Here is a 22148-nt window from a genome sequence, read left to right as displayed (position 1 = left end):
GGTTAGATGTTTGTCTCAGTACTAAAGTGTTTTCAGTGATATAACAAAGACTGCATATTTTTTTGTGATTTGTGTGGATAAATTTTGCCATTGTAAAAATCTTAAGTGTTTGTCAATCATTAAGTTCCTCTCAGTTACTAGAGTGGTAAAAATGTTGAAAATGGAATAACAAAGACTAGCAATATTTTTGCGGTTTGAGTATAAAGTTTGGCATAGTAAAAATCTTAGTGTTCTTCAGTCATCATGTTTCTCTCAGTTACTAAAGCTTGAAAATTGTGTGACAGTTGCTCCTAGGTTTCTGAGGCAGCCGGCCAACGCTCTCGCCTATGAGAAGGAGAACGTGGAGCTGGAGTGCAGCGTGTACGGCCAGCCAGAGCCCTCGCTCCACTGGCTCAAGAACGGCGAGCTGCTGGTGGAGACGGAATACCTTCAGGTGAGCCGGACTTCTGTGGCGGTGTGGAAATTTATCGCTGTTACAGGTTTAAAAGGACAGAGATATGTAGATTCATAAGATAGATAGATTGGTGGATACATACATACATACATACATACATAAGGGGAAAGGAATGTAAGGCCCTAAATCAGTGGTTCTTAACCTGGGGGTGCACCCCTCTGAGGGGAGCACAGTAATTTTCAGGGGGTGCGAGCCCTAGGGGAAAACTAGGAATTTCTCTAATTATATTTGCTATTCTCTTACCAAGAGCGTGGGCTAATATTGAGAAGTTTATGAACAAATGCAAAAGTATCGCCATTACTTCAGTTTCCTGTAGTCTACTTAGGGCTTGCCAGTTTCTTTAACATCTGTAAGGAAATTTTATTGCTAGATGCAAGGGGGCGTGGAGGAAGGACTACTTCCTGGAAGGGCGGGGAAGTAAAAAGGTTAAGAACCACTGCTCTAAATGGATGCATAAGGTATGTAAAGAGATACATTAGAATCCATAAGGTTCCATGCATAAGGTTCTAAAGAGATAAGTAAAGGAAAAGGGATACAAGGTTCTAAGTAGATACATAAGGGATTTCAGTAGATAAGGGATATAAGGCTCTATGCAGGGAGATAAATATAATGCTGTCAATAGCTACACAAAACACAGCTGTGTTGTGTTAGGTGTGTGTAATGCCAAGCCTCCCTGCAGAGTGTGAGCGGCAACAACCTGCAGATCCTTGGCCTGGTGCGCCAGGAGTACTCCGGGATGTACCAGTGTGTGGCGCACAGCTCGCTGGGGACGCCCAGCTGTGTGTCCTTGAGTCAAGTAAGCAGCGGTGCCGTGCGGGGCAGACACTGTTCACACTGTAGCCCTTTGTTTGCATTCATGAGTACTGATGTATTGTTGTCTGCATTGGACACGGGCAGTGACTAGTCCAGATAATTCCAGGTTGCTAATAAGCCCAGCCGCAAACATTTACAAGGTTACTGAATGTATTCCAATGTTTCTGGCGGGCAGCTGCAGCCGCTGGTACAGACGCTGCAGTTTTAAAAAGTGTACATTACCCAAGTTATTGATGTTGATGCATGTGATTTTCTTAGCATGGCTGTAAGCATAGCCCTTTGTTGTGTTTATTATTCCTTGAAGACTGAATAAAATGCATAGATTACACTGTGGGCAAAGCACACGTCTCCAGTAATGTGTTCATATTTGATTGTCCTGAAGTTTGGAGATATCAAAGCCGGTGCTGAGTGTTACTGACTCACTAAAATGTGATTTACCCGAGAATGACTATTTTGTTGTGGTATTTTGATAATACGTTGTCTGGGCTCACCTCCAGGGAGGAGCAGCATGCCCCCACCCACGCACAAGGCAGGTCACAGACACAGTAAGTGGGGCAGCTCAGGCACACCACTACTACTACTCCTTGTTTTCAATACTTAGAATGTCTGCTCATTGTTGACACAGCTTGTTTACATCATTTGCCTTCTCTTGGTGTGGGCCTTGACAGTCACTGTGCCTACTAGTCTTTATGCTGTTCACAATAATTATTCCTGGGATACTCAGTCCTCTACAAGCAGGAAGGATCACTCATGTCAGAACCAAAGGACACAACCTGGGAATATTTATTGCATAAAAAAATCAACACAATACTACTGCTGTTAAGATGTAGTTAGCAAATACAGAGTTATCCAACTGCCATTCCAGTGATTATAAAGAAATAATAACATTCTAGTGAGTACATATACAACATTTCATCAAAAGTAAGTAATTCACACATCACTTTCCTCCCTTCACTGCAGAGAACGCGTCCAGAACGTGAGTGCAGCTCCTCCAGCGAGGGACGGGATGAATACAAGACCCAGATCAGCGACCTAAGTCCCGGGAGTAACTACATGGTGCGGGTGGCGGCCCACACCTCCGGCGGCCTGGTGGGCGCCTCCATACACGAGGTGCGGGTGTTCACCAAGCCGGACCTGGACCTGCCCTCCGCCTCAGAGTCTGAAAGTTGTCTCCACCTCACCCACCAGTCTGGAGGCCACTTGGTCGCCGCCCGTACTGGCCAAAACGCCCATCACGGGATACACCATGTTCTATACGCAGGTGTGGACGGCCTTATAGAACTGTGTGCTAAATGTGGAGTCTCTGTTGCCTAACAAAAGTCTCCCCATATCCTTGTGTGTCATTAGTGACCTTCCTTTGAGTAGAGGGTGACCATAGCCTTGTGTTTGTACAAGTCCCAGTGTGTATCTTAACCATTGTCTCCCTTGTAGTTTTCTCCTCAGGTTGGGTCAGCAGAAGAACACGAAGTAAAGGTCACTGGTACGTCACATGACCTCCAAGGCCTGGACCAGTTCACTGAGCACAGCGTGTGGCTCACCGCCGTCAACAGTAATGGCGGGGGAGACGCCACCCCGGAGGTCACTGCCAGAACCTTCTCAGACGTGCCCTCAAAGGAGCCTCAGAATGTGAGCGTTGAGGCTGCCAGCTCAAGAGTGAGTTGTGGAAGGCTTCCAAGGCAAAGATACATTGTGAAACTCGTTTTTAAATAGCTTTCTGCTCTGTTCGTTTCCTTCACATCATCTCTACAAGTTGCACATTAGTTTTTTCAGTATTTTTAACCCTTGCACATTCATTATATTTGACCCGTCTGCTGCGATTGGCACGGATTTGGCCTTCACTGGTAGCCTGAAAACATTTACTCCCGTGTCTTTCCCTGGCTCTGTGGTGGATAGTGGAGTGTATCCAGTGTGGCATTGGTGCGCAGGATATCCCCTCCCAAGCTGCAGGACTTTACATTTTTCTCCACTGAATTGTAGCAGCCGGTTTGTGTTCCATTCCTGTAGCTTGGTGAGGTCTTCTGGTAGGAAATCCACAGTCAGGGGGTTAAGTTGAAGCATTCATGGCCTCACACAATGCTCAAACCTTTTAAGATTGTATTTTGATAATTTATCGTATAACTTTTTTCCCTCACACGGCCTTTCCCTTCAGAGCCTCATCATCTGCTGGGAGCCTCCGCTGGCCGAGCACCAGAATGGGATCATCACCAGCTGCAAGATCTGCTACAAAGAGCGCGGCGAGTCAGGTTCCTCCAAGACCAAAGCCACAGACGGAAACAGACGACTCTTTGCCCTCAAGAAAAGCACCACATACTCCATAAAGGTTTAACCCGTCTGCTGCGATTGGCACAGATTTCACATTCACTGGTAGCCTGATAACATACAGTCCCTGGTCTTTCTCTGCCTCTGTGGTGGATAATGGAGTGTTTCCCATGTGGTATTGGTGTGCTGGATATCTCTTCACTGGTAGCCTGATAACATACAGTCCCTGGTCTTTCTCTGCCTCTATGGTGGATAGTGGAGTGTTTCCCATGTGGTATTGGTGTGCTGGATATCCCCTCCCAAGGTGCAGGACTTACCTTTTCTTCATTGAATTGTAGCCACAGACACTTTTTGTTCTCGCTGTTCATTTCCCATTTCCTTCTGGTTCTCCTCCTCCTCCTCCTGTAACCCTCTCTTTCCTGTCCCTACTGATCATGTTCTCTTTTTTCCTCTTGCTGTTCCTGTGTTCCCGCCCTGCCAAATATTCTCCCGCGTCCTGCTTCTTGGCATTTCCTTGAGCAGGTTAGTGCAGAGAGCGTATACAGCTTAGGGTCGGAGAGGCTTTGACGGAGCTCAACCAACGTAATGTACAGACTGAAGCTCCACAGCGCCACAAAGAGAGCCCACGAGACCACAGTTACACACTGTACATATATAACATAAACTTGGGCGAGGCTGTGGATTTTGATGCAGCGGATGTACATTTTGATCCAATGACCCTGATAACCTAAAACCGGTGAATGTATAGGAGGCGAAGCTACACACGCACACGCACACACACACACACACACACACACGCAATACCCGTCAACATTACAAAGAGAAAGTATTCTTCCCATGATAAATACTGAATTAAACGTCTTGTGTGTGTGTGTGTGTGTGTGTGTGTGTGTGTGTGTGTGTGTGTGTGTGTGTGTAATTCACCTCGGCCTGATCACGAGTTGGACTCGGTCCCGCCAGCAGGTACCCTCCCGACGTGAACAAGTGCTCATCATCATCGATCTCTGGGTACTGCCAGGACCTCACACACCACACCCCCCATCCCCCTTGCTCAAGGGAGGACAGTAACCACTCCTTGTCAACAGAAAGAATCCGGCCTGATGGGGGCTCAAACCGCTGCCTGTTTGGCCGTAAAGCCTTGCAGCGCAGCGCTCTGCCGATTGAGCTGTGTGTGTGTGTGCATGTGTGTGTGTGTGTGTGTGTGTGTGTGTGTGTGTGTGTGTGTGTGTGTGTGTGTGTAGCCTCGCCTCCTATACATTCACTCTGGTTTAGATTAGCAGCTGCTGCAGTCTGACTCGACTCGCTCTCCTGATCATTACTGCCGCAGGAAATGACATAACTGTCTTCTCCCACACTCTACCTTCTCTTCCTCGCTTTATTCTTCATTATTACCATTACCAGAAGCTTTATTACTCTGTTCCCCGCATAAGGAGGACGAGGGGACAGACACATGCGTTTGGCTTCCTGATGCAATACATATTATCAAGGGAAGCATGATAGCAAGAGAATATTGAGCTACACACAACTTTTACTACCATTATTATTGGCAAGATTGTCACGTGTAAGGAGGACGGGGAGGCAGGGACATGGGTTTGGCTTCCTGACACAACACGCATCATCAGAGGAAGCAAGGCAGCAAGCGAATAATGAGCAGCACACAACTATACGCATACAATTCCAGCACTGCCGCCAGGTAAGACCACGAGACTAACAATGAGGAGCCCAACAACATCGTTACGTCCGCATTGCATCGCTCCACATCTTATCCGCCCCCAGTTACCAGCGCATAGAAGCTCCTGCCCTTCCCCATTACGCGTATATCATTAGCCAAGCGAAAAGAAAGCCACTCCCTCCATCCCTTCAACTCCGGCTACATGTGGTTGGGGGATTTTTTGGGAAAAGATGGTGCTGGTTAATGGTATTTCCTTGGCTGGGGATATCCGCCAAGGTAACCTGAAGAGTTTTTAGTGAAGGTACCACAAGGTTGAAGGCGGATTTTCTAATGGTAACAACAATAAGACTGACACTCGTTTACTCCTTTTCCTTCTGCCTCACCAACTACTTCTGTGAGAGTCTATCAATTGCCATATGTGTTTCTACCCCTCAATCTACATTCTATCTCACGTTAGTTCACCGCAGTATCACCAACGCCATCACCACATATATCAACAAACGCCACAACATACCAACATACCACACACCAACACATTCACTAAACACAAACCAGAAACTTCAAACCATCAACACACGTAATGACAGACTTACTCCCTCATAAATGGACACTCGGCCTCGATTCATTATACAAATACGCTAATTATTCTAAGAAGCCTAAATTATTGGTAACGTTAAACCCGGTGTGTGTGTGTGTGTGTGTGTGTGTGTGTGTGTGTGTGTGTATATATCTATATATATATATATATATATATATATATATATATATATATATATATATATATATATATATATATATATATATATATATATATATATTGATATATATATATTGATATATTTATTTTTGGCTTAATAGTTATATACATATTGGTAAATTACAAATGTAGTTTTTATTTTAAGCCAGGGCCATTAAGCCGAGGCTTTCTTAGGACCTGAAGACTCGTAAACAAAGTACATAACAAGGGACAGGTTTAGGCCACATAAAGCATAATAACTTACATATATTTCAACAATGTATAAATGTATAGGTCAGTCGAAGTGAAAAATGTATACAATACGAACATGTGAAAAAAAAACTTAGTTGACATCACTTTAGCAGTAAACAAGTGTACATGTGAAATAAAAACTTGAAAATAGCCTGATTATTATTGAAATAATAAAATTTACAGCAATCAGTCGGAGTTTGCAAAAATAATGTGAGAAAAAAAACCGCAATGAACCATTCAAAAACACTATAAAATAAATTCAAAAATCAATGTGACCATAAGTTATCATAGGTACTAAGAAGCCTTTTTATTAATTTGGTTTGAACAATCTTATATTCTCATCAGTTTTTAAGTGTTGTGGTAAGTCATTCCAGATTTTAGCTCCTCTTGATAGGATGCTCCGTTTTTTTTAATTTTTTTTTAATTTTTTTTACAACAAAGGAGGCAGCTCAAGGGCACACACAAAAAAAGAAACAATAATAAAAAAAAGCCCGCTACTCGCTGCTCCTAAAAAAGAGGTGGCCGAAAGGAAGATCAAATACGGGAGGAGAGGTGTCCTGATACCCTCCTCTTGAAAGAGTTCAAGTCGTAGGCAGGAGGAAATACAGATGAAGGAAGATTGTTCCAGAGTTTACCAGCGTGAGGGATGAAAGAGTGAAGATGCTGGTTAAGTCTTGCATAAGGGGTTTGGACAGTATAAGGATGAGCATGAGTAGAAAGTCGAGTGCAGCGGGGCCGCGGGAGGGGGGGAGGCATGCAGTTAGCAAGTTCAGAAGAGCAGTCAGCGTGGAAATATCGATAGAAGATAGAAAGAGAGGCAACATTGCGGCGGAATTTAAGAGGTAGAAGACTATCAGTATGAGGAGGAGAGCTGATGAGACGAAGAGCCTTAGCCTCCACTCTGTCCAGAAGAGCTGTGTGAGTGGAGCCCCCCCACACATGAGATGCATACTTCATACGATGTGATGTCCTGCACAATGGTATTAATAGGTCATGAGGTCTCCGGGTAGCATTGCCAGGCATTGCTGTAAAGCCAGAGTCTATGGAAAGAGAGAGAGAGAGAGAGAGAGAGAGAGAGAGAGAGAGAGAGATTGTCGCTATGTAGTACGGTTCTTATGGGCCAAACAAAGTCTTTCGCTCCACCATACGTGATGCAAGTGTGGACATGGCCTTATCTTACGTAATTTAGGGCACTGATGTCAGAAATCACCCGTCCAAGCATCCTTCTCCTGTCAGAGAGGCGCTATACGACAACATAAGCGTGGATAGCCTTGGCTTGAGTTTTAAATTTTCCGCAAAAAAAAAAAATATTAAGCATTTAATGACCAAATATACTCAGGACTTAAATAATTCACAAAGAGTTTTTCAAGTCACTTAGTTATTTTACATGCAATCTATTGCTTAACATTCATGATTTCATTAATATATTTTTTCTCTACTTCTACAAATTTGTTTACCGACAACACGATTTGAAGAAGTAAATAACGAAGAAAACGTATTTTAAGGATAGACTCGTATTAAAAACTCGTGTTGAAGCGCTGCGACTGTTTACATAATACATATCTACCTCAATGACGACGCAAAGGCTGTCAGTGAGTTATAGCAGTATTTGCCAATATATGTGTGGATAGCTTAGACTTGAGTTATTCATTTCATGCCTATTATTTACCGGCAGTTTAAGAGAACATCATGTAGCTATCTGTCAACTTACACTAGAGCAAGACCTTTAATTTAACATTAATCAATATATATATATATATATATATATATATATATATATATATATATATATATATATATATATATATATATATATATATATATATATATATATATATATATATATATATATATATATACACAACATAGGAAACAGTTCAAGGGCACCCAAAAAGGAAATAATAAAAATGCCTCTACTTACCTCTCCTAAATATGATCCAGAGGTGGCCGAAAGAGAGGTCAATATCGGAAGGAGAGGTGTCCAAATACCCTTCTCTTGAAAGATTTCAAGTCGTAGGCAGGAGGAAATACAGATGCAGGAAGATTGTTCCAGAGTTTACCAGAGTGAGGGATGAAAGAGTGAAGATGCTGGTTATCTCTTGCATAAAGGGTTTGGATAGTATAGGGATGAGCATGAGTAGAAAGTCGCTTGCAGCGGGGCCGCGGGAGGAGGGGAGGCATGCAGTTAGCAAGTTCAGAAGAGCAGTCAGCGTGGAAATATCGATAGAAGAGAGGCAGCATGGCGGCGGTAATTAAGAGGTAGAAGACTCTCTGTATGAGGAGGAGAGCTGATGAGACGAAGAGCCATATATTTAGTAGGAGTAGGTAGGAAGACACCTACCGAACGGGCGTGAGCTACTTCCGGTGAGGATATTTGAGAAGCGAGGAGGGTGCTGAAGCCCTACAAAGACCCTTCCCATGTCCTCACTAACCGTTTCCCTTTTGTCTCATCAACACCAGAGAGCAGTTCAGCATGCTCTCTAAAGACAGTTCCTCTCTCTTTCTACACCACACTACATTCACAAAACACAAACACCTTTTCCCAAAATTCAAAATTCAAAATGGCTAACGAAAACACTACCTCGGAGTCCCCACCTGGGGGGGGGGGACCATAAATTCCCCCAGGGAGGACTCCCCTTCTGGCTGCCGACTTGAGAGGTGTCTTGATAACTCCTCGAACCTCCTCCTTATCAATTTCTGCAACATGTGCGGCCTCCGTTCTAATTTTCATTCTGTGGAACACCATCTCTCCTCCTCTAAACCTCACCTACTCTTCCTCACCGAGACACAGGTTTCTGAGGCTACGGACAACAACCTCTACTCTGTTCCCTCCTACTATCTCTATCCTAAATTTCAATCCAAAGCTGGATGTTAAGCCTACGTGCGCAACGACATCACTTGCTCTCGTGCCCACGACCTTGACTCTTCAGAATTTTCCACTATCTGGCTAAGACTTCATTGTCATTCTATTACTAAATACATCTGTGCTGTTTATCTTTCACCTAACTCTACTAACTATGTAAAACTCTTTGACTATTTGAACTCTAAAGTGGAGCACATCTTGACCCACTCTCCCTTCGCTGAAATCTCCATCTTGGGAGATTTCAATGTTCACCACCAGCTTTGGCTTTCATCCTCTTTCACTGACCAGCCTGGTCAACAAGCCTACAACTTTGCTCTCCTCAACGACCTGGAGCAGTTGGTTCAGCACCCTACTCGTATTCCCGACTGTCTTGGAGACAGGCCCAACATTCTAGACCTCTTCCTTACCTCTAATCCTTCTGCTTACTCTGTCAACCTGTTCTCTCCGTTGGGCTCCTCCGATCACAACCTTATTTCTGTATCCTGTCCTATCACTCCTGTACACCCTCTGGACCCTCCAAAGAGGCAATGCTTCTGGCATTTTGCTTCAACTCGGTGGGACGACCTGAGGATGTACTTTTCCGATTTCCGATTTGCTTCCAGGATAGAGACCCCTCTGTGTGTGCTCAGCGCATCACAGAGGTGATTGTCTCTGGAATGGAAGCATACATTCCACGTACTTTCTCTACTCCCCATGCTAAAAAACCTTGGTTTAATCACGCTTGTTCTCGTGCTGTCAAAGATAGAGGCAGCTCACAAAATGTACCAAGGCCCTCGAACTCCCTCTAACCATGATCATTACATTTCCGCCCGGAATCGTGCCAAATATATTCTTCGACTTATCAAAAAAACTCCTTTATCCATAGAAAATGTCAACACCTTGTTTTCTCTATTTCTTCCAGAGAGTTCTGGCACTTAGCCAAAAATATCTCCTCCAATTTCACTTCTTCCTCTTTCCCGCCTCATCTTAACCCAGACAGCAGCACTGCCGTCTCATCTATCTCTAAGGCTGAACTCTTCGCTCAAACTTTCTGTAACAACTCCACTCTGAACGATTCTGGGCATGTTTCTCCTACTCACCCCCCTCTGACTCCTTTATGCCTGTTATTTAGATTATTAGGAATGATGTTTTTTATGCCCTCTCTGGTCTCAACTCTCAGAAGGCTTATTGACATGATGGAGTGCCTCCTATTGTCCTTAAAAACTATGCTTCCGTGCTGACACCCTGCCTGGTCAAACTCTTTCGTCTCTGCCTATCAACAGCTACCTTTCCTTCCTTCTGGAAGTACGGCTTCGTACAGCTTCTGCCTAAGAAGGGTGAACGTTCCAATCGTTCAAACTACCGCCTTATAGCTTTACTTTCCTGTCTATCTAAAGCTTTTGAATCAATCCTTAACCGGAAGATTCAAAAGCACCTTTCCACTTCTAACCTTCTATCTCATCGCCAGTATGGGTTCCGCAAGAGGCGTTCTACTGGCGATCTTCTTGCTCTCTTAACTAATTCTTGGTCATCCTCTTTTAGCCGTTTCGGTGAAACTTTCTCAGTTGCACTAAACATATCGAAAGCCTTCGATAGAGTCCGGCATAAGTCTTTGCTTTCTAAACTGCCCTCTTTCGGGTTCTATCTTTCTCTCTGTTCCTTTATCTCCAGTTTCCTTTCCGACCGTTCTATCTCTGCTGTTGTAGACGGTCACTGTTCTTCCCCTAAACCTATTAACAGTGGTGTTCCACAGGGCTCCGTCCTATCACCCACTCTCTTCCTGTTATTCATCAGTGATCTTCTTTCCATAACAACCTGTCCTATCTACTCATATGCTGATGACTCCACTCTGCATTATTCAACTTCTTTGAACAGAAGACCCTCTCAACAGGAATTACATGACTCCAGGCTAGAGGCTGCAGAACAACTTTATATATATATATATATATATATATATATATATATATATATATATATATATATATATATATATATATATATATATATATATATATATATATATATATATAAAATTTCAGATTTACGATGGCAGTGATGTCACTAATATAGGCTGTCTGGTGTAACATCAGATAGTATCCTCTGCTGTAATCAGGATCGATGCCAGACATTGTAGACATCGGGGACTTAAACCCTGTCTGGCAATGGGGAGGGGTCCGTATGCTCCTGGGAAAAAATAAAACATCCCCATAGATTCTTCTTCTTTTGGAGACATAAGGGGCATTGGTATAATGACAAAATTAATTTATGATACGTCCTACACTAGAATCAATTTACTGTATAATGAATTAAGTAAAAAAAAATATCTTAACACCTTAAAACCTTAAAGAAAGATCTGGGTCTTTTGATGAAAGATCTGGGGCTGAAGCCCTCAAAGCCACCCTCCCCGCCGCCTATGGTTGTAGTAAATGAGTGGGCCCAAAGAGTTTTATAACTATAAATGTTGTAGTAGTAGATGTCCTACCTTATCCTCATGTTTACTGAATTATGAAACCCATATGAAGAGCAAGGAAACCATATAAGTCTATCGTTAAACCAGTTTTCCAATCTAACTTTTTATAAACGAATTGTTAAATTGATCGATTCTTGATCGTCATGAAAATTAACCTATTACCAAGTCTTCACAATAAAAAAAAACTATAACATTACATTGCGTGTGGTAACAAAAAATTAATGTAAGAACTAAATAAACGTTAAAAGTTGACATTTTACTGTAGTCTCTAATCAAGCATTACTTCATCCGTTTTCTGTCATCGCTACCCCATTAAACGTCACAGCTATACCTCCCATCCCTCCCTCATACTCCCTCCCCCCGATGCTCGTGTCCTGACATTCCTTATAATGACATTGACCAACTTCATGTCACACTGGGCGGTTTCGCCGCGCGGCAGCGCCAACTTCAAGGTTGTTTGTGTCCTTGAGGCAGAGGGATTACTTAAGCGGTGACTTTTATATATAATGAATTACTGCTCTCTCTCTCTCTCTCTCTCTCTCTCTCTCTCTCTCTCTCTCTCTCTCTCTCTCTCTCTCTCTCTCTCTCTCCATCCTTATCATCATTATCAATTAGCTATTCTTCTGTCTGCATTTTCGTTTTATTCAAATTAGTATTTCCGCAACAATGGAGTAGCTGCAGTAGGTAGGAAGACACCTACCGAACGGGCGCAAGCCACTCCCGGTGAGGTATATATGGAAGGTGAGAAGGGAGCTGAGGCCCTCCAAAGACCCTTCCCATGTCCTCACTAACCGTTTCCCTATTGTCTCACCAACACCGGAGAGTAGTTCAGCATGCTCTCTAAAGACAGATCCTCTCTATCCACACCACACTACATTCACACAACATATACACCTTTTCCCAAAATTCAAATTTCAAAATGGCGCACCTACATCAAGCCTCGGAGTCCCCGCCTGGGGGGGGGACCACAAATTCCCCCAGGGAGGACTCCCCTTCTGGCTGTCGACCCGAGAGGTGTCTTGATAACTCCTGGAACCTCTTTCTTTTCAATTTCTGCAACATTCGCGGTCTTCGTTCTAATTTTCATTCTGTAGAACATCATCTCTCCTCCTCTGAAACTCACCTTCTCTTCCTTACCGAAACACAGGTTTCTGAGGCTACTGACAACAATCTCTACTCTGCTCCCTCCATCTCTATCCTAAATTTCAATCCAAAGCTGGATGTTGCGCCTACGTGCGCAACGACATCACTTGCTCTCGTGCCCACAACCTTGACTCTTCTGAATTTTCTACTATCTGGCTAAGACTTCATTGTCATTCTATTACTAAATACATATGTGCTGTTTATCTCTCACCTAATTCTACTAACTATGTAAAATTCTTTGACTATTTGAACTCTAAAGTGGAGCACATCTTGACCCACTCTACCTTCGCTGAAATCTCCATCCTAGGAGATTTCAATGTTCACCACCAGCTTTAGCTTTCATCCTCTTTCACTGACCATCTTGGTGAACAAGCCTACAACTTTGCTATTCTCAACGACCTAGAGCAGTTGGTCCAGCACCCTACACGTATTCCCGACCGTCTTGGAGACCGGCCCAACATTCTAGACCTCTTCCCTACCTCTAACCCTTCTGCTTATTCAGTCAAACTGTTCTCTCCGTTTGGCTCCTCCGATCACAATCTTATTTCTGCATCCTGTCCTATCGCTCCTGTACACCCTCTGGACCCACCGAAGAGGCGATGCTTCTGGCATTTTGCTTCAGCTCGGCAGGACGACCTGAGGATGTACTTTTCCGATTTCCCGTGGAACGATTATTGCTTCCAGGATAGAGACCCCTCTGTGTGTGCTCAGCGCATCACAGAGGTGATTGTCTCTAGAATGAAGGCATACATTCCTCGTTCTTTCTCTACTCCTCACGCTAAAAAGCCTTGGTTTAATCACGCTTGTTCTCGTGCTGTCAATGATAGAGAGGCAGCTCACAAAAGGTACCAGAGCCTTTAAACTAATGCAAATTATGAACTTTACATTTCTGCCCGGAATCGTGCCAAATCTATTCTCCGACTAACCAAAATCTCTTTCATTAATAGAAAATGCCAAAACCTTGCTTTCTCTAACTCTTCCCGTGACTTCTGGCATCTAGCCAAAAATATCTCCTCCAACTTCACTTCTTCATCTTTCCCTCCACTCCTCAGTCCTGACGGCAACACTGCCGTCTCATCTATCTCTAAGGCTGAAGTCTTCTCTCAAACTTTTTTCTAGAAACTCCACTCTGGACGATTCTGGGCATATTCCTCCTACACATCCCCCCTCTGACTCTTTTATGCCTGTTATAAAGATTCTTTCAATGATGTTTTCTATGCCCTCTCTAGCCTCAATCCTCAGAAGGCTTATGGACCTGATGGAGTGCCTCCTATTGTCCTTAAAAACTGTGCCTCCGTGCTGTCACCCTGCCTGGTCAAACTCTTTCGCCTCTGCCTGTCAACATCTACCTTTCCTTCCTGCTGGAAGTATGCCTTCATACAGCCTGTACCTAAGAAGGGTGACCGTTCCAATCCCTCAAACTACCGTCCTATAGCTTTACTTTCTTGTCTATCTAAAGCTTTTGAATCAATCCTTAGCCGGAAGATTCAAAAGCACCTTTCCACTTCTGACCTTCTATCTGATCGCCAGTATGGGTTCCGTAAGGGGCGTTCTACTGGTGATCTCCTAGCCTTCTTAACTGACTCCTGGTCATCCTCTCTTAGCCGTTTCGGTGAAACCTTTGCTATTGCGCTGGACATATCAAAAGCTTTTGATAGGGTCTGGCACAAATCTTTGCTTTCCAAACTACCCTCCTTTTTTTTTTTTTTTTTTTTACGTCGTTGCCTGTTGCGCCGGTAGGCATCTTCCTGGTGGGGCCTGATGGTCGGCCCAAGGCTTCTTCCAGGTGGGGCCTGATGGCCGGCCCAGCCCGTTCTGGCGCAGGCGAGTGTTTATAGTGGCGCCATCTTGCATTGGCTCATGCTGCCCCCCGGAACTCGTTCTTGATTCGCTTGGACGGCTTCCTCTAGAGTCCGGGTTGATGGGTGGTCTTCAGGACAGCATGTGGGTAGTTTTAAGCCACTCGGCGATGACTGAAAAATCCGAGTGGTAGCGTGGGGATTCGAACCCGCGTCGTCCATCACGCGGTGAATGTGAGCCCAGTACGCTACCAGTTCGGCCACCGCCTACCTACGGTTTCTATCCTTCTCTCTGTACCTTTATCTCCAGTTTCCTTTCTGACCGTTCTATTTCTGCTGTGGTAGACGGTCACTGTTCTTCCCCTAAACCTGTTAACAGTGGTGTCCTACAGAGTTCTGTCCTATCTCCCACTCTCTTTCTGATGTTCATTGATGATCTTTCCAAAACGAACTGTCCTATCCATTCCTACGCCGATGATTCCACTCTGCATTACTCAACTTCTTTTAATAGAAGACCCATCCTACAGGAACTAAACGACTCAAGGTTGGAGGCTGCAGGACGCTTAGCCTCAGACCTTACTATTATTTCCGATTGGGGCAAGAGGAACCTGGTGTCCTTCAACGCCTCAAAAACAGAGTTTCTCCACCTATCCACTCGACACAATCTTCCAAACAACTATCCCCTATTCTTTGACAACACCCAGCTATCATCTTCCTCAACACAAAACATCCTTGGTCTATCCTTAACTCAAAATCTCAACTGGAAACTTCATATCTCATCTCTTACTAAATCAGCTTCCTCGAGGCTGGGCGTTCTGTACCGTCTCCGCCAGTTCTTCTCCCCCGCACAGTTGTTGTCCATTTACAGGGGCCTTGTCCGCCCTCGTATGGAGTATGCATCTCATGTGTGGGGGGGCTCCACTCACACAGCTCTTCTGGCCAGAGTGGAATCAAAGGCTCTTCGTCTCATCAGCTCTCCTCCTCATACTGATAGTCTTCTACCTCGCAAAGTCCGCCGCCATGTTGCCTCTCTTTCTATCTTCTATCGATATTTTCATGCTTACTGCTCTTCTGGACTTGCTAACTGCATGCCTCCCCTCCTCCCGCGGCCCCGCTGCACAAGACTTTCTACTCATGCTCATCCCTATACTGTCCAAACCCCTTATGCAAGAGCTATCCAGCATCTTCACCCTTTCATCCCTCACGCTGGTAAACTCTGGAACAATCTTCCTTCATCTGTATTTCCTCCTGCCTACGACTTGAACTCTTTCAAGAGGAAAGTATCAGGATACCTCTCCTCCCGAAATTGACCTCTGATTTTGAACACTCCTTAAACCTCTGTTCTGGAGCAGTAAGTAGCGGGCCTTTTTTTTTTTTTTTTTTCATTAAGCCCTTGAACTGTCTCCGTAGCTGTAAAAAAAAATGGTTTCCAGATTTAGAGATATCCATTTTATTTTAGCACTTCCTTTTTCTTTTCTTCGTCATCATCATCACCATCAATATCATCAGTTGCCTTTTTTTTACGTTTATCAAAATTTATATAATCTTCCCCAAACAGTGACAAATGTATGTGGTTTTTCATCATTATCTTCGTCACCGTCGTCATCATCATCCTTCCTTATTCTCCTTTATTTTCCTTCTATTGCTTCTCTTTCGCTTTTGATCACTGACCACTTTATATTTTTCACGTTCATTCCTCCTGTATATTTCTGTTTTCCTTATTCTTCTCTTTATTCTTTCCTCACTGCCTCTTCTCTTCCTGCCTTTGTTTTCCTCACTCGTTACCTCGTAACTTTGTTCCGCCTCGTCCTTTACATTTTTTTCCTACTCCTTCCTTTATTATATTTCTTTCTTCCTTGCCGCGGTTTTCCTTTACTCCAGATCAAACTCTTTCTTCCTCGCCTGATCTTCATTTGTCTGTTTTCTTTTATCGCAATCCAGCACTTTGTTCCTTCCTTCTTCTCTCGTTTTACACTTGTTTTTCCTTCAGTCGATTTAACTTTTCCATCCCTCTTCCTCGCCCTCTGTTCTCCTCTTGCTCTAGTTATTGTGTACGTTTATTCATCTTTTCTTCATCTTCCTTTTAATCGTCTTTTTTATCTTTCTTCTCTTCCCTTTTCATTTAATTTCCGTTTTTTTTATGACCCTATTTTATAATCAATCTTTTTATCTTCCTCCTACTCTTTTTCTTTCATTTTTCTTCAAAGAGCGCACACTATCATGCCAAAAACGTGACACATTAAGTAACCTCCTTAACTCTTTAAGGGATATAATTTTTCTAGCATATATCTTTTGTCAAATTCTATATATATTGTGTCTCTAGAGGTAATCAATCATGTTTATGTGATAATATTGTAAAATTGTACATAAATAGTGATATTAGTGCATGGTACATATATGTACCAGTAATCGCCTTGAGAAATTTTCTCATATGGAATCCCATTGTATTATAATAAAAGAATTATCGTTATTATAAGGGAAAGGAGCATGAAAAAACTAAACATATATTTATTTATTTCCTTCTTTATAGAAATACTAGATATTGAGAATAGAAAATAAAAAATAAAAAATAAAAAAATGACATTATTTTACGAACATGACACACTTTTTCCTACAACATTTACATATTTTTGGAACAGTTTCCTAAGGTGCAGTTCAACTAAAATTTTCTTTTGAACTAAAAATAGAAAATTATCTATTCAGTGATATATATCCATACTTATTCTATGATCCTTCATGGTACAGCTTGAAACAGTTTCTATCTTTCACATAGCATAAGTATACACCACATTCAACACACTTGTTAGTTCTGTTCTGAACTTTCCTTTTGGTGCAAAGTTTACATCTCTGTCTTTCATCTACTTTTTCCATGGAATGACCTACACTGAATCTCACGTTAGAGAGGCGAGCCTTTTTTGAATTATGCGCTATTGAAGTTTTAGGTATTGCTCTCTTTCGGTTTGTGTAGTTTCCTATGAGCTGTCTAGCTACAATTCTTCGAAATGTTTTAGCATCAAGCTTTTCAATTTCTGGAAACAGTGATTCTGACATCATTGTGTACACACTGAATGAGTTATTGACTGCAATGTCAACTAGATCAAATACAGGCCTAAGGTAGTATTTGTATTTCGATCGGTGATCCATCTGATATGTCACTTTCTTCTGGTCCATTATATCAACTCCACCCATGTTTGCGTTATATTGTTTTATTACATTTGGGCAGCTTACTGATACTTTAGCACTTGATCCTTTTTTTCTTCGCTTTACTTCATGAATAGGAAAGGAGAAAGGAAGTTGGAAACCATATGGACTGCTCTGTTATCCATCCACTTCACATAGCACACATCATTAGAGGCAAAGCAAGCAATATCGCCCCTTTTCATGTTTTTATCTTGTGGAACCTGTGCCTTGGGTACATGTTTGCGATTTTGACGAACTGTTCCACCACTAAGTATTTTGTCTTTGTGAAGCAAAGCTTGCAGTAATGGAGAATTGAAAAAGTTATCAATGAACACTTGACAACCAAGTCCTTTGATTTTTTCTGTTAGCTGTAAAACTACTCCTTCTCCCAAGCCATGCTCAGGTTTACTACATTTCTTTCCTGTATACAGATCACACTCAAACAAATACCCCGATTTAGAGTCACACCTGCACCACATTTTGAATCCCCATTTTACAGGCTTACCTTTCACATATTGCTTCATTGCATTTTGGCCTTTGAATTTTATCATATGCTCATCAATTGTTTGATATTTAGTTGGGGAGAGAGCACTCAAAAATGCATCGTTGAAGTGTTTCAATACAGGTCTTATCTTGAAAGATCTATCATACATGGGATCAGTAGGCTTTTCATTAGATCATTATTATTGAAGTGCAGCATAGATCGGATTTCCTCAAATCGCTTTAGTGGCATGACATTTGCAATGTATGGTACCCCTAAATCAGGATCACTTGACCAGTAGTCTCTATATGAAGGAAGTACATGATATCCCATAACAATGTTCATCCCAAAAAAAGCTCTTAGTTCATCAATTTCAATATCAAAACATGGCCTTTCTGGGATGCATAGAGCTTAGATTCTGGAATGACTACATCACAAAGAAACTCATCAAACTTTGCTACTTTTGCCAAAAACTTCGTATGGACTAGGATCGTCTGTTGTATCAATAAGAATATGACCAAATTCTTTTTCATCTTTTGTGTCTCTTGAAACAGCAAAAAGTTTTTCAGCATTCTCAGCATCCATTTTTTTCCATCTGAAGTTAGTGATGTTGACAGAAGTTAATGACGAGGTGGAAGGAGAGTCCTCTTCATTATTCTTGGAATTAGGTGCTTGATCCACAGTCTCAGGAATCTGCCCAGAATCGGCAGGATCAATTATAATTGTAGAATCTTCATCTCCACAAGTATTCATTGTCTCAATATCATCTTCAAGAAAGCCAATGTCCTCCTCATCAAGATTTAGAGCATCTTCCGTGTCACTGGTGTCGCCAAATAAGTATTCTTGAATTTCATTTTCATTTATATTCAGAATTCTTCGTCTTCCGGTCATCTGAAATAAGTAATTTTATTTGATTTTAGGTCACAGTTAGGCTAAATTATCTCTAAAAACACGTTTATCAAGAAAAAGTAGGTCCAATAAGAATTTATAGCATAAACAATAACTTGAAGGAAGATAATTAAAGAAATTGAAAAAAATTAGACAAAGGGATAATGGTACACCGGTGTACCACAAAAACAAATGATCATTTCTTATATATGAAAACGAGAAATTTCAACTCATGAGTAATATAGTCGTAAAGTATACACATATAAGAAAAAAATAGCAGTAAAGTAATTTAAGAAATGTTAATCAAAATACTTACTGTAAAGGCTATAATAATGTCCTTCCACGACGGGCGTAACAGCGCAACTGCCCATGGACTAACGAACACCTTGGAGAGTAACAGTTGCCATATAGTCGGTAGAAAAGGAAAGAGCAAGCATTACACTGTCGTTTTCTATGATCAATCTTTAAAAAAAAAACAAAGGATATGTGTCACACTTAAATAAATTTATGGTACATATATGTACCAGAAACCCTCAAAGGGTTAAAAACGATGATATACAAAAAGCAATAGTCGACAAGAAAAATCTCCCCCCCCCAAAAAAAAAAAAAAAAAATAAGGTCCATATATTGGCGAGAAGCATGGCAACAATTAACCTTCCTGAATACAACGATTGCGTTCTCTGACAACAACGACAACTACAATAACAACAACAAAATCATACCCACGGTCGAACACACGAACAAACTCTCTCTCTCTCTCTCTCTCTCTCTCTCTCTCTCTCTCTCTCTCTCTCTCTAATCTCAGGACACACTGAGTCGAGGGTTAAGTCAAGGCGGCGCCGCAAATAAAGTCGCAATAAAGTGACTGAAGGAAAATATAAAAGTGAGAGAGTGAGTGAGAAGATAAAAATATAAATGAAAAGAGCGAGGAAGAGGGTAAGAGTGTCAATTTCGAAGGTATTACGTGAAAAGAGGAGAGAGAGAGAAGGAGAGGCATAAACATGTATATAAAAGATAAAAAACTTAGAGAGAAGAAATATATCGTCTGGCTGAACATATAATCACAAAGGAATAACGAAAGAGGTGTTGGTTTGTTAGACAGAAGGAAGAAAATATGTAAAGGTTGGTGTACTGGATGCTGCTGTTGTTGTTGTTGTTGTTGTTTTTGTTGCTCTTATTGTAAGGTGATCAGAATATTAAAAAGAAATGAACAGGATAAGACTTGTGAGTTTTATGAAATGCAAGGATGAATAAAAAAAATATTTGTTATGCTCATTTTCGTTGTTGTCATTGTTTTAAGCTGTAAAAAGGATAGAAAAAAGAAAAACAGAAAAGGAAAAGAGTGTGCTACGTGAGATCAAAGAAAAGAAGGAAGCAAAAGTTGTGTTGGTTGTTGTAAGAAAATAAAGAAAATATAAAAGAAAAGTGTTAATTGTATGAAGTAAAAGGAAGGACGGAAGGAATATAGCCCGGGAATTAGTGTTGTTGTTGTTGTTGTTGTTTTGTAAGGTCACTGATGTTAATCATTCAAAGACCATCTCTTCTCAGCTCCCCCCATCTCTTCTCCCCTCCTCCCATCTCTTCTCCCCTCCTCCCATCTCTTCTCCCCTCCTCCCATCTCTTCTCCCCTCCTCCCATCTCTTTTCCCCTTTTCCCATCTCTTCTCTCCTCCTCCCATCTCTTCTCCCCTCCTCCCATCTCTTCTCCCCTCCTCCCATCTCTTCTCCCCTCCTCCCATCTCTTCTCCCCTCCTCCCATCTCTTCTCTCCTCCCCCATCTCTTCTCCCCTCCTCCCATCTCGTCTCTCCTCCTCCCATCTCTTCTCCCCTCCTCCCATCTCTTATCCCCTCCTCCCCTCTCTTCTCCCCTCCTCCCATCTCTTCTGCCCGCCTCCCATCTCTTCTCCCCTCCTCCCATCTCTTCTCCCCTCCTCCCTCCTCCCTTCTCTACTGCCTCTCTCAGCATCACCCACACCCGTCAAAACGATACTCTTCTGCCTTCCACCTTCCACCTCCCTCTCGTCTCCCTCTCCCTCTCTTCTCCCTCCCTCTCCCCCTCAGCTCATTCTAGTTTGAGTTTTGAGTTTAGCATCAAGATGGAAAAGCTCTGTTTATTTTTATTTTATTCTATTCTATCATCATCACATTACTATTTTTAGTATTAGTAGTAGCAGTAGTATGGCAGAGTTATAGCAGATTAGGAATAAAATTACTGCTGCTGCTGCTACTACTAAGACAAATACTAGTACTATTACGACCACCAACACCAACACCAACACCACCACAACAACCACCCCGCCCAGCAGCAGTGGTAGTAGTGGTGGTACAAGTACTAGTAACTTTCTCCTCCCCTTCAGTCCTCGGTAGTATAGTGGTGAGTATCCCCGCCTGTCACGCGGGAGACCGGGGTTCGATTCCCCGCCGGGGAGGACCAAAGTTTTGTTACCTGAGGCATGGGCATTGAACTTAGTGTCGCTGCTTCCTTGGGTCGACACACGCATTCCAACACAACTCGCATTTGTATTCAGGTGATCACGCCCACACACCTGAGAACATTCTGCTTCCTCACCTCCCATTAGGCTCCCAACGCACACTGCCTAAATACATCTCATAAAAAATGAGGAGGAGGAGGAGGCCTACAGATAGTCGAGGTCACACACTCAAGGGAAGGCCTCCCTGCTTCCTTCTTCCAACACACACAAACAAATAAACACAAAGGAAGAACAAACAACAGCAGACCTGCTGGTCCTTACGAGGCTGTTTGTGACAAGCTACACTAACTATCTAATCAAAGGTGGAAGCTGAAGGACAGCAAAGGCGAAGGCTCCTCCCCACCCCCACCCCTCCCTCCAGCCAAAGCTGGCAGGAAAGGAAAAAGAACCACAAGTACACAAGTACGTAAGTAGCGCCAAGCTCTTTCGGGGTGGCGACAGGGAGTCCAGCACTTATAAAACCATGGAGAATATATTTTATACGGATTGCCGAGACCACGCACTTACTGCGCTGTGGTGGTGGTGGTGGTGAATGAGGTGATGATCTAAACACACACACACACACACACACACACACACACACACACACACACAAGCACACACACACACACACACACACACACACACACACACACACACACACACACACACACACACACACACACACA

General features: G+C 42.6%; 1 protein-coding gene and 1 non-coding gene across 2 annotated transcripts; both read left to right on the top strand.

Annotated features, from left to right (window-relative positions):
* Positions 1 to 208: 208 nt before the first annotated feature.
* On the top strand, positions 209 to 2665 carry LOC126989751 (uncharacterized). Its single transcript, XM_050848361.1, has 3 exons — positions 209 to 433; positions 1134 to 1250; positions 2228 to 2665. Exons 2-3 carry the CDS (start codon positions 1191 to 1193, stop codon positions 2579 to 2581), a joined length of 414 nt encoding a protein of 137 aa, XP_050704318.1. The 5' UTR covers positions 209 to 433; positions 1134 to 1190; the 3' UTR covers positions 2582 to 2665.
* An 18680-nt stretch (positions 2666 to 21345) lies between these two features.
* Positions 21346 to 21417, top strand: Trnad-guc (transfer RNA aspartic acid (anticodon GUC)). Its single transcript has one exon. It is a non-coding gene; the product is annotated as a tRNA-Asp (tRNA).
* Positions 21418 to 22148: the final 731 nt, after the last annotated feature.

Source organism: Eriocheir sinensis, unplaced genomic scaffold, assembly GCF_024679095.1.
Source record: "Eriocheir sinensis breed Jianghai 21 unplaced genomic scaffold, ASM2467909v1 Scaffold1287, whole genome shotgun sequence".
Lineage (NCBI taxonomy): Eukaryota > Metazoa > Arthropoda > Malacostraca > Decapoda > Varunidae > Eriocheir > Eriocheir sinensis.
This window is presented reverse-complemented; position numbering and strand designations above follow the sequence as displayed.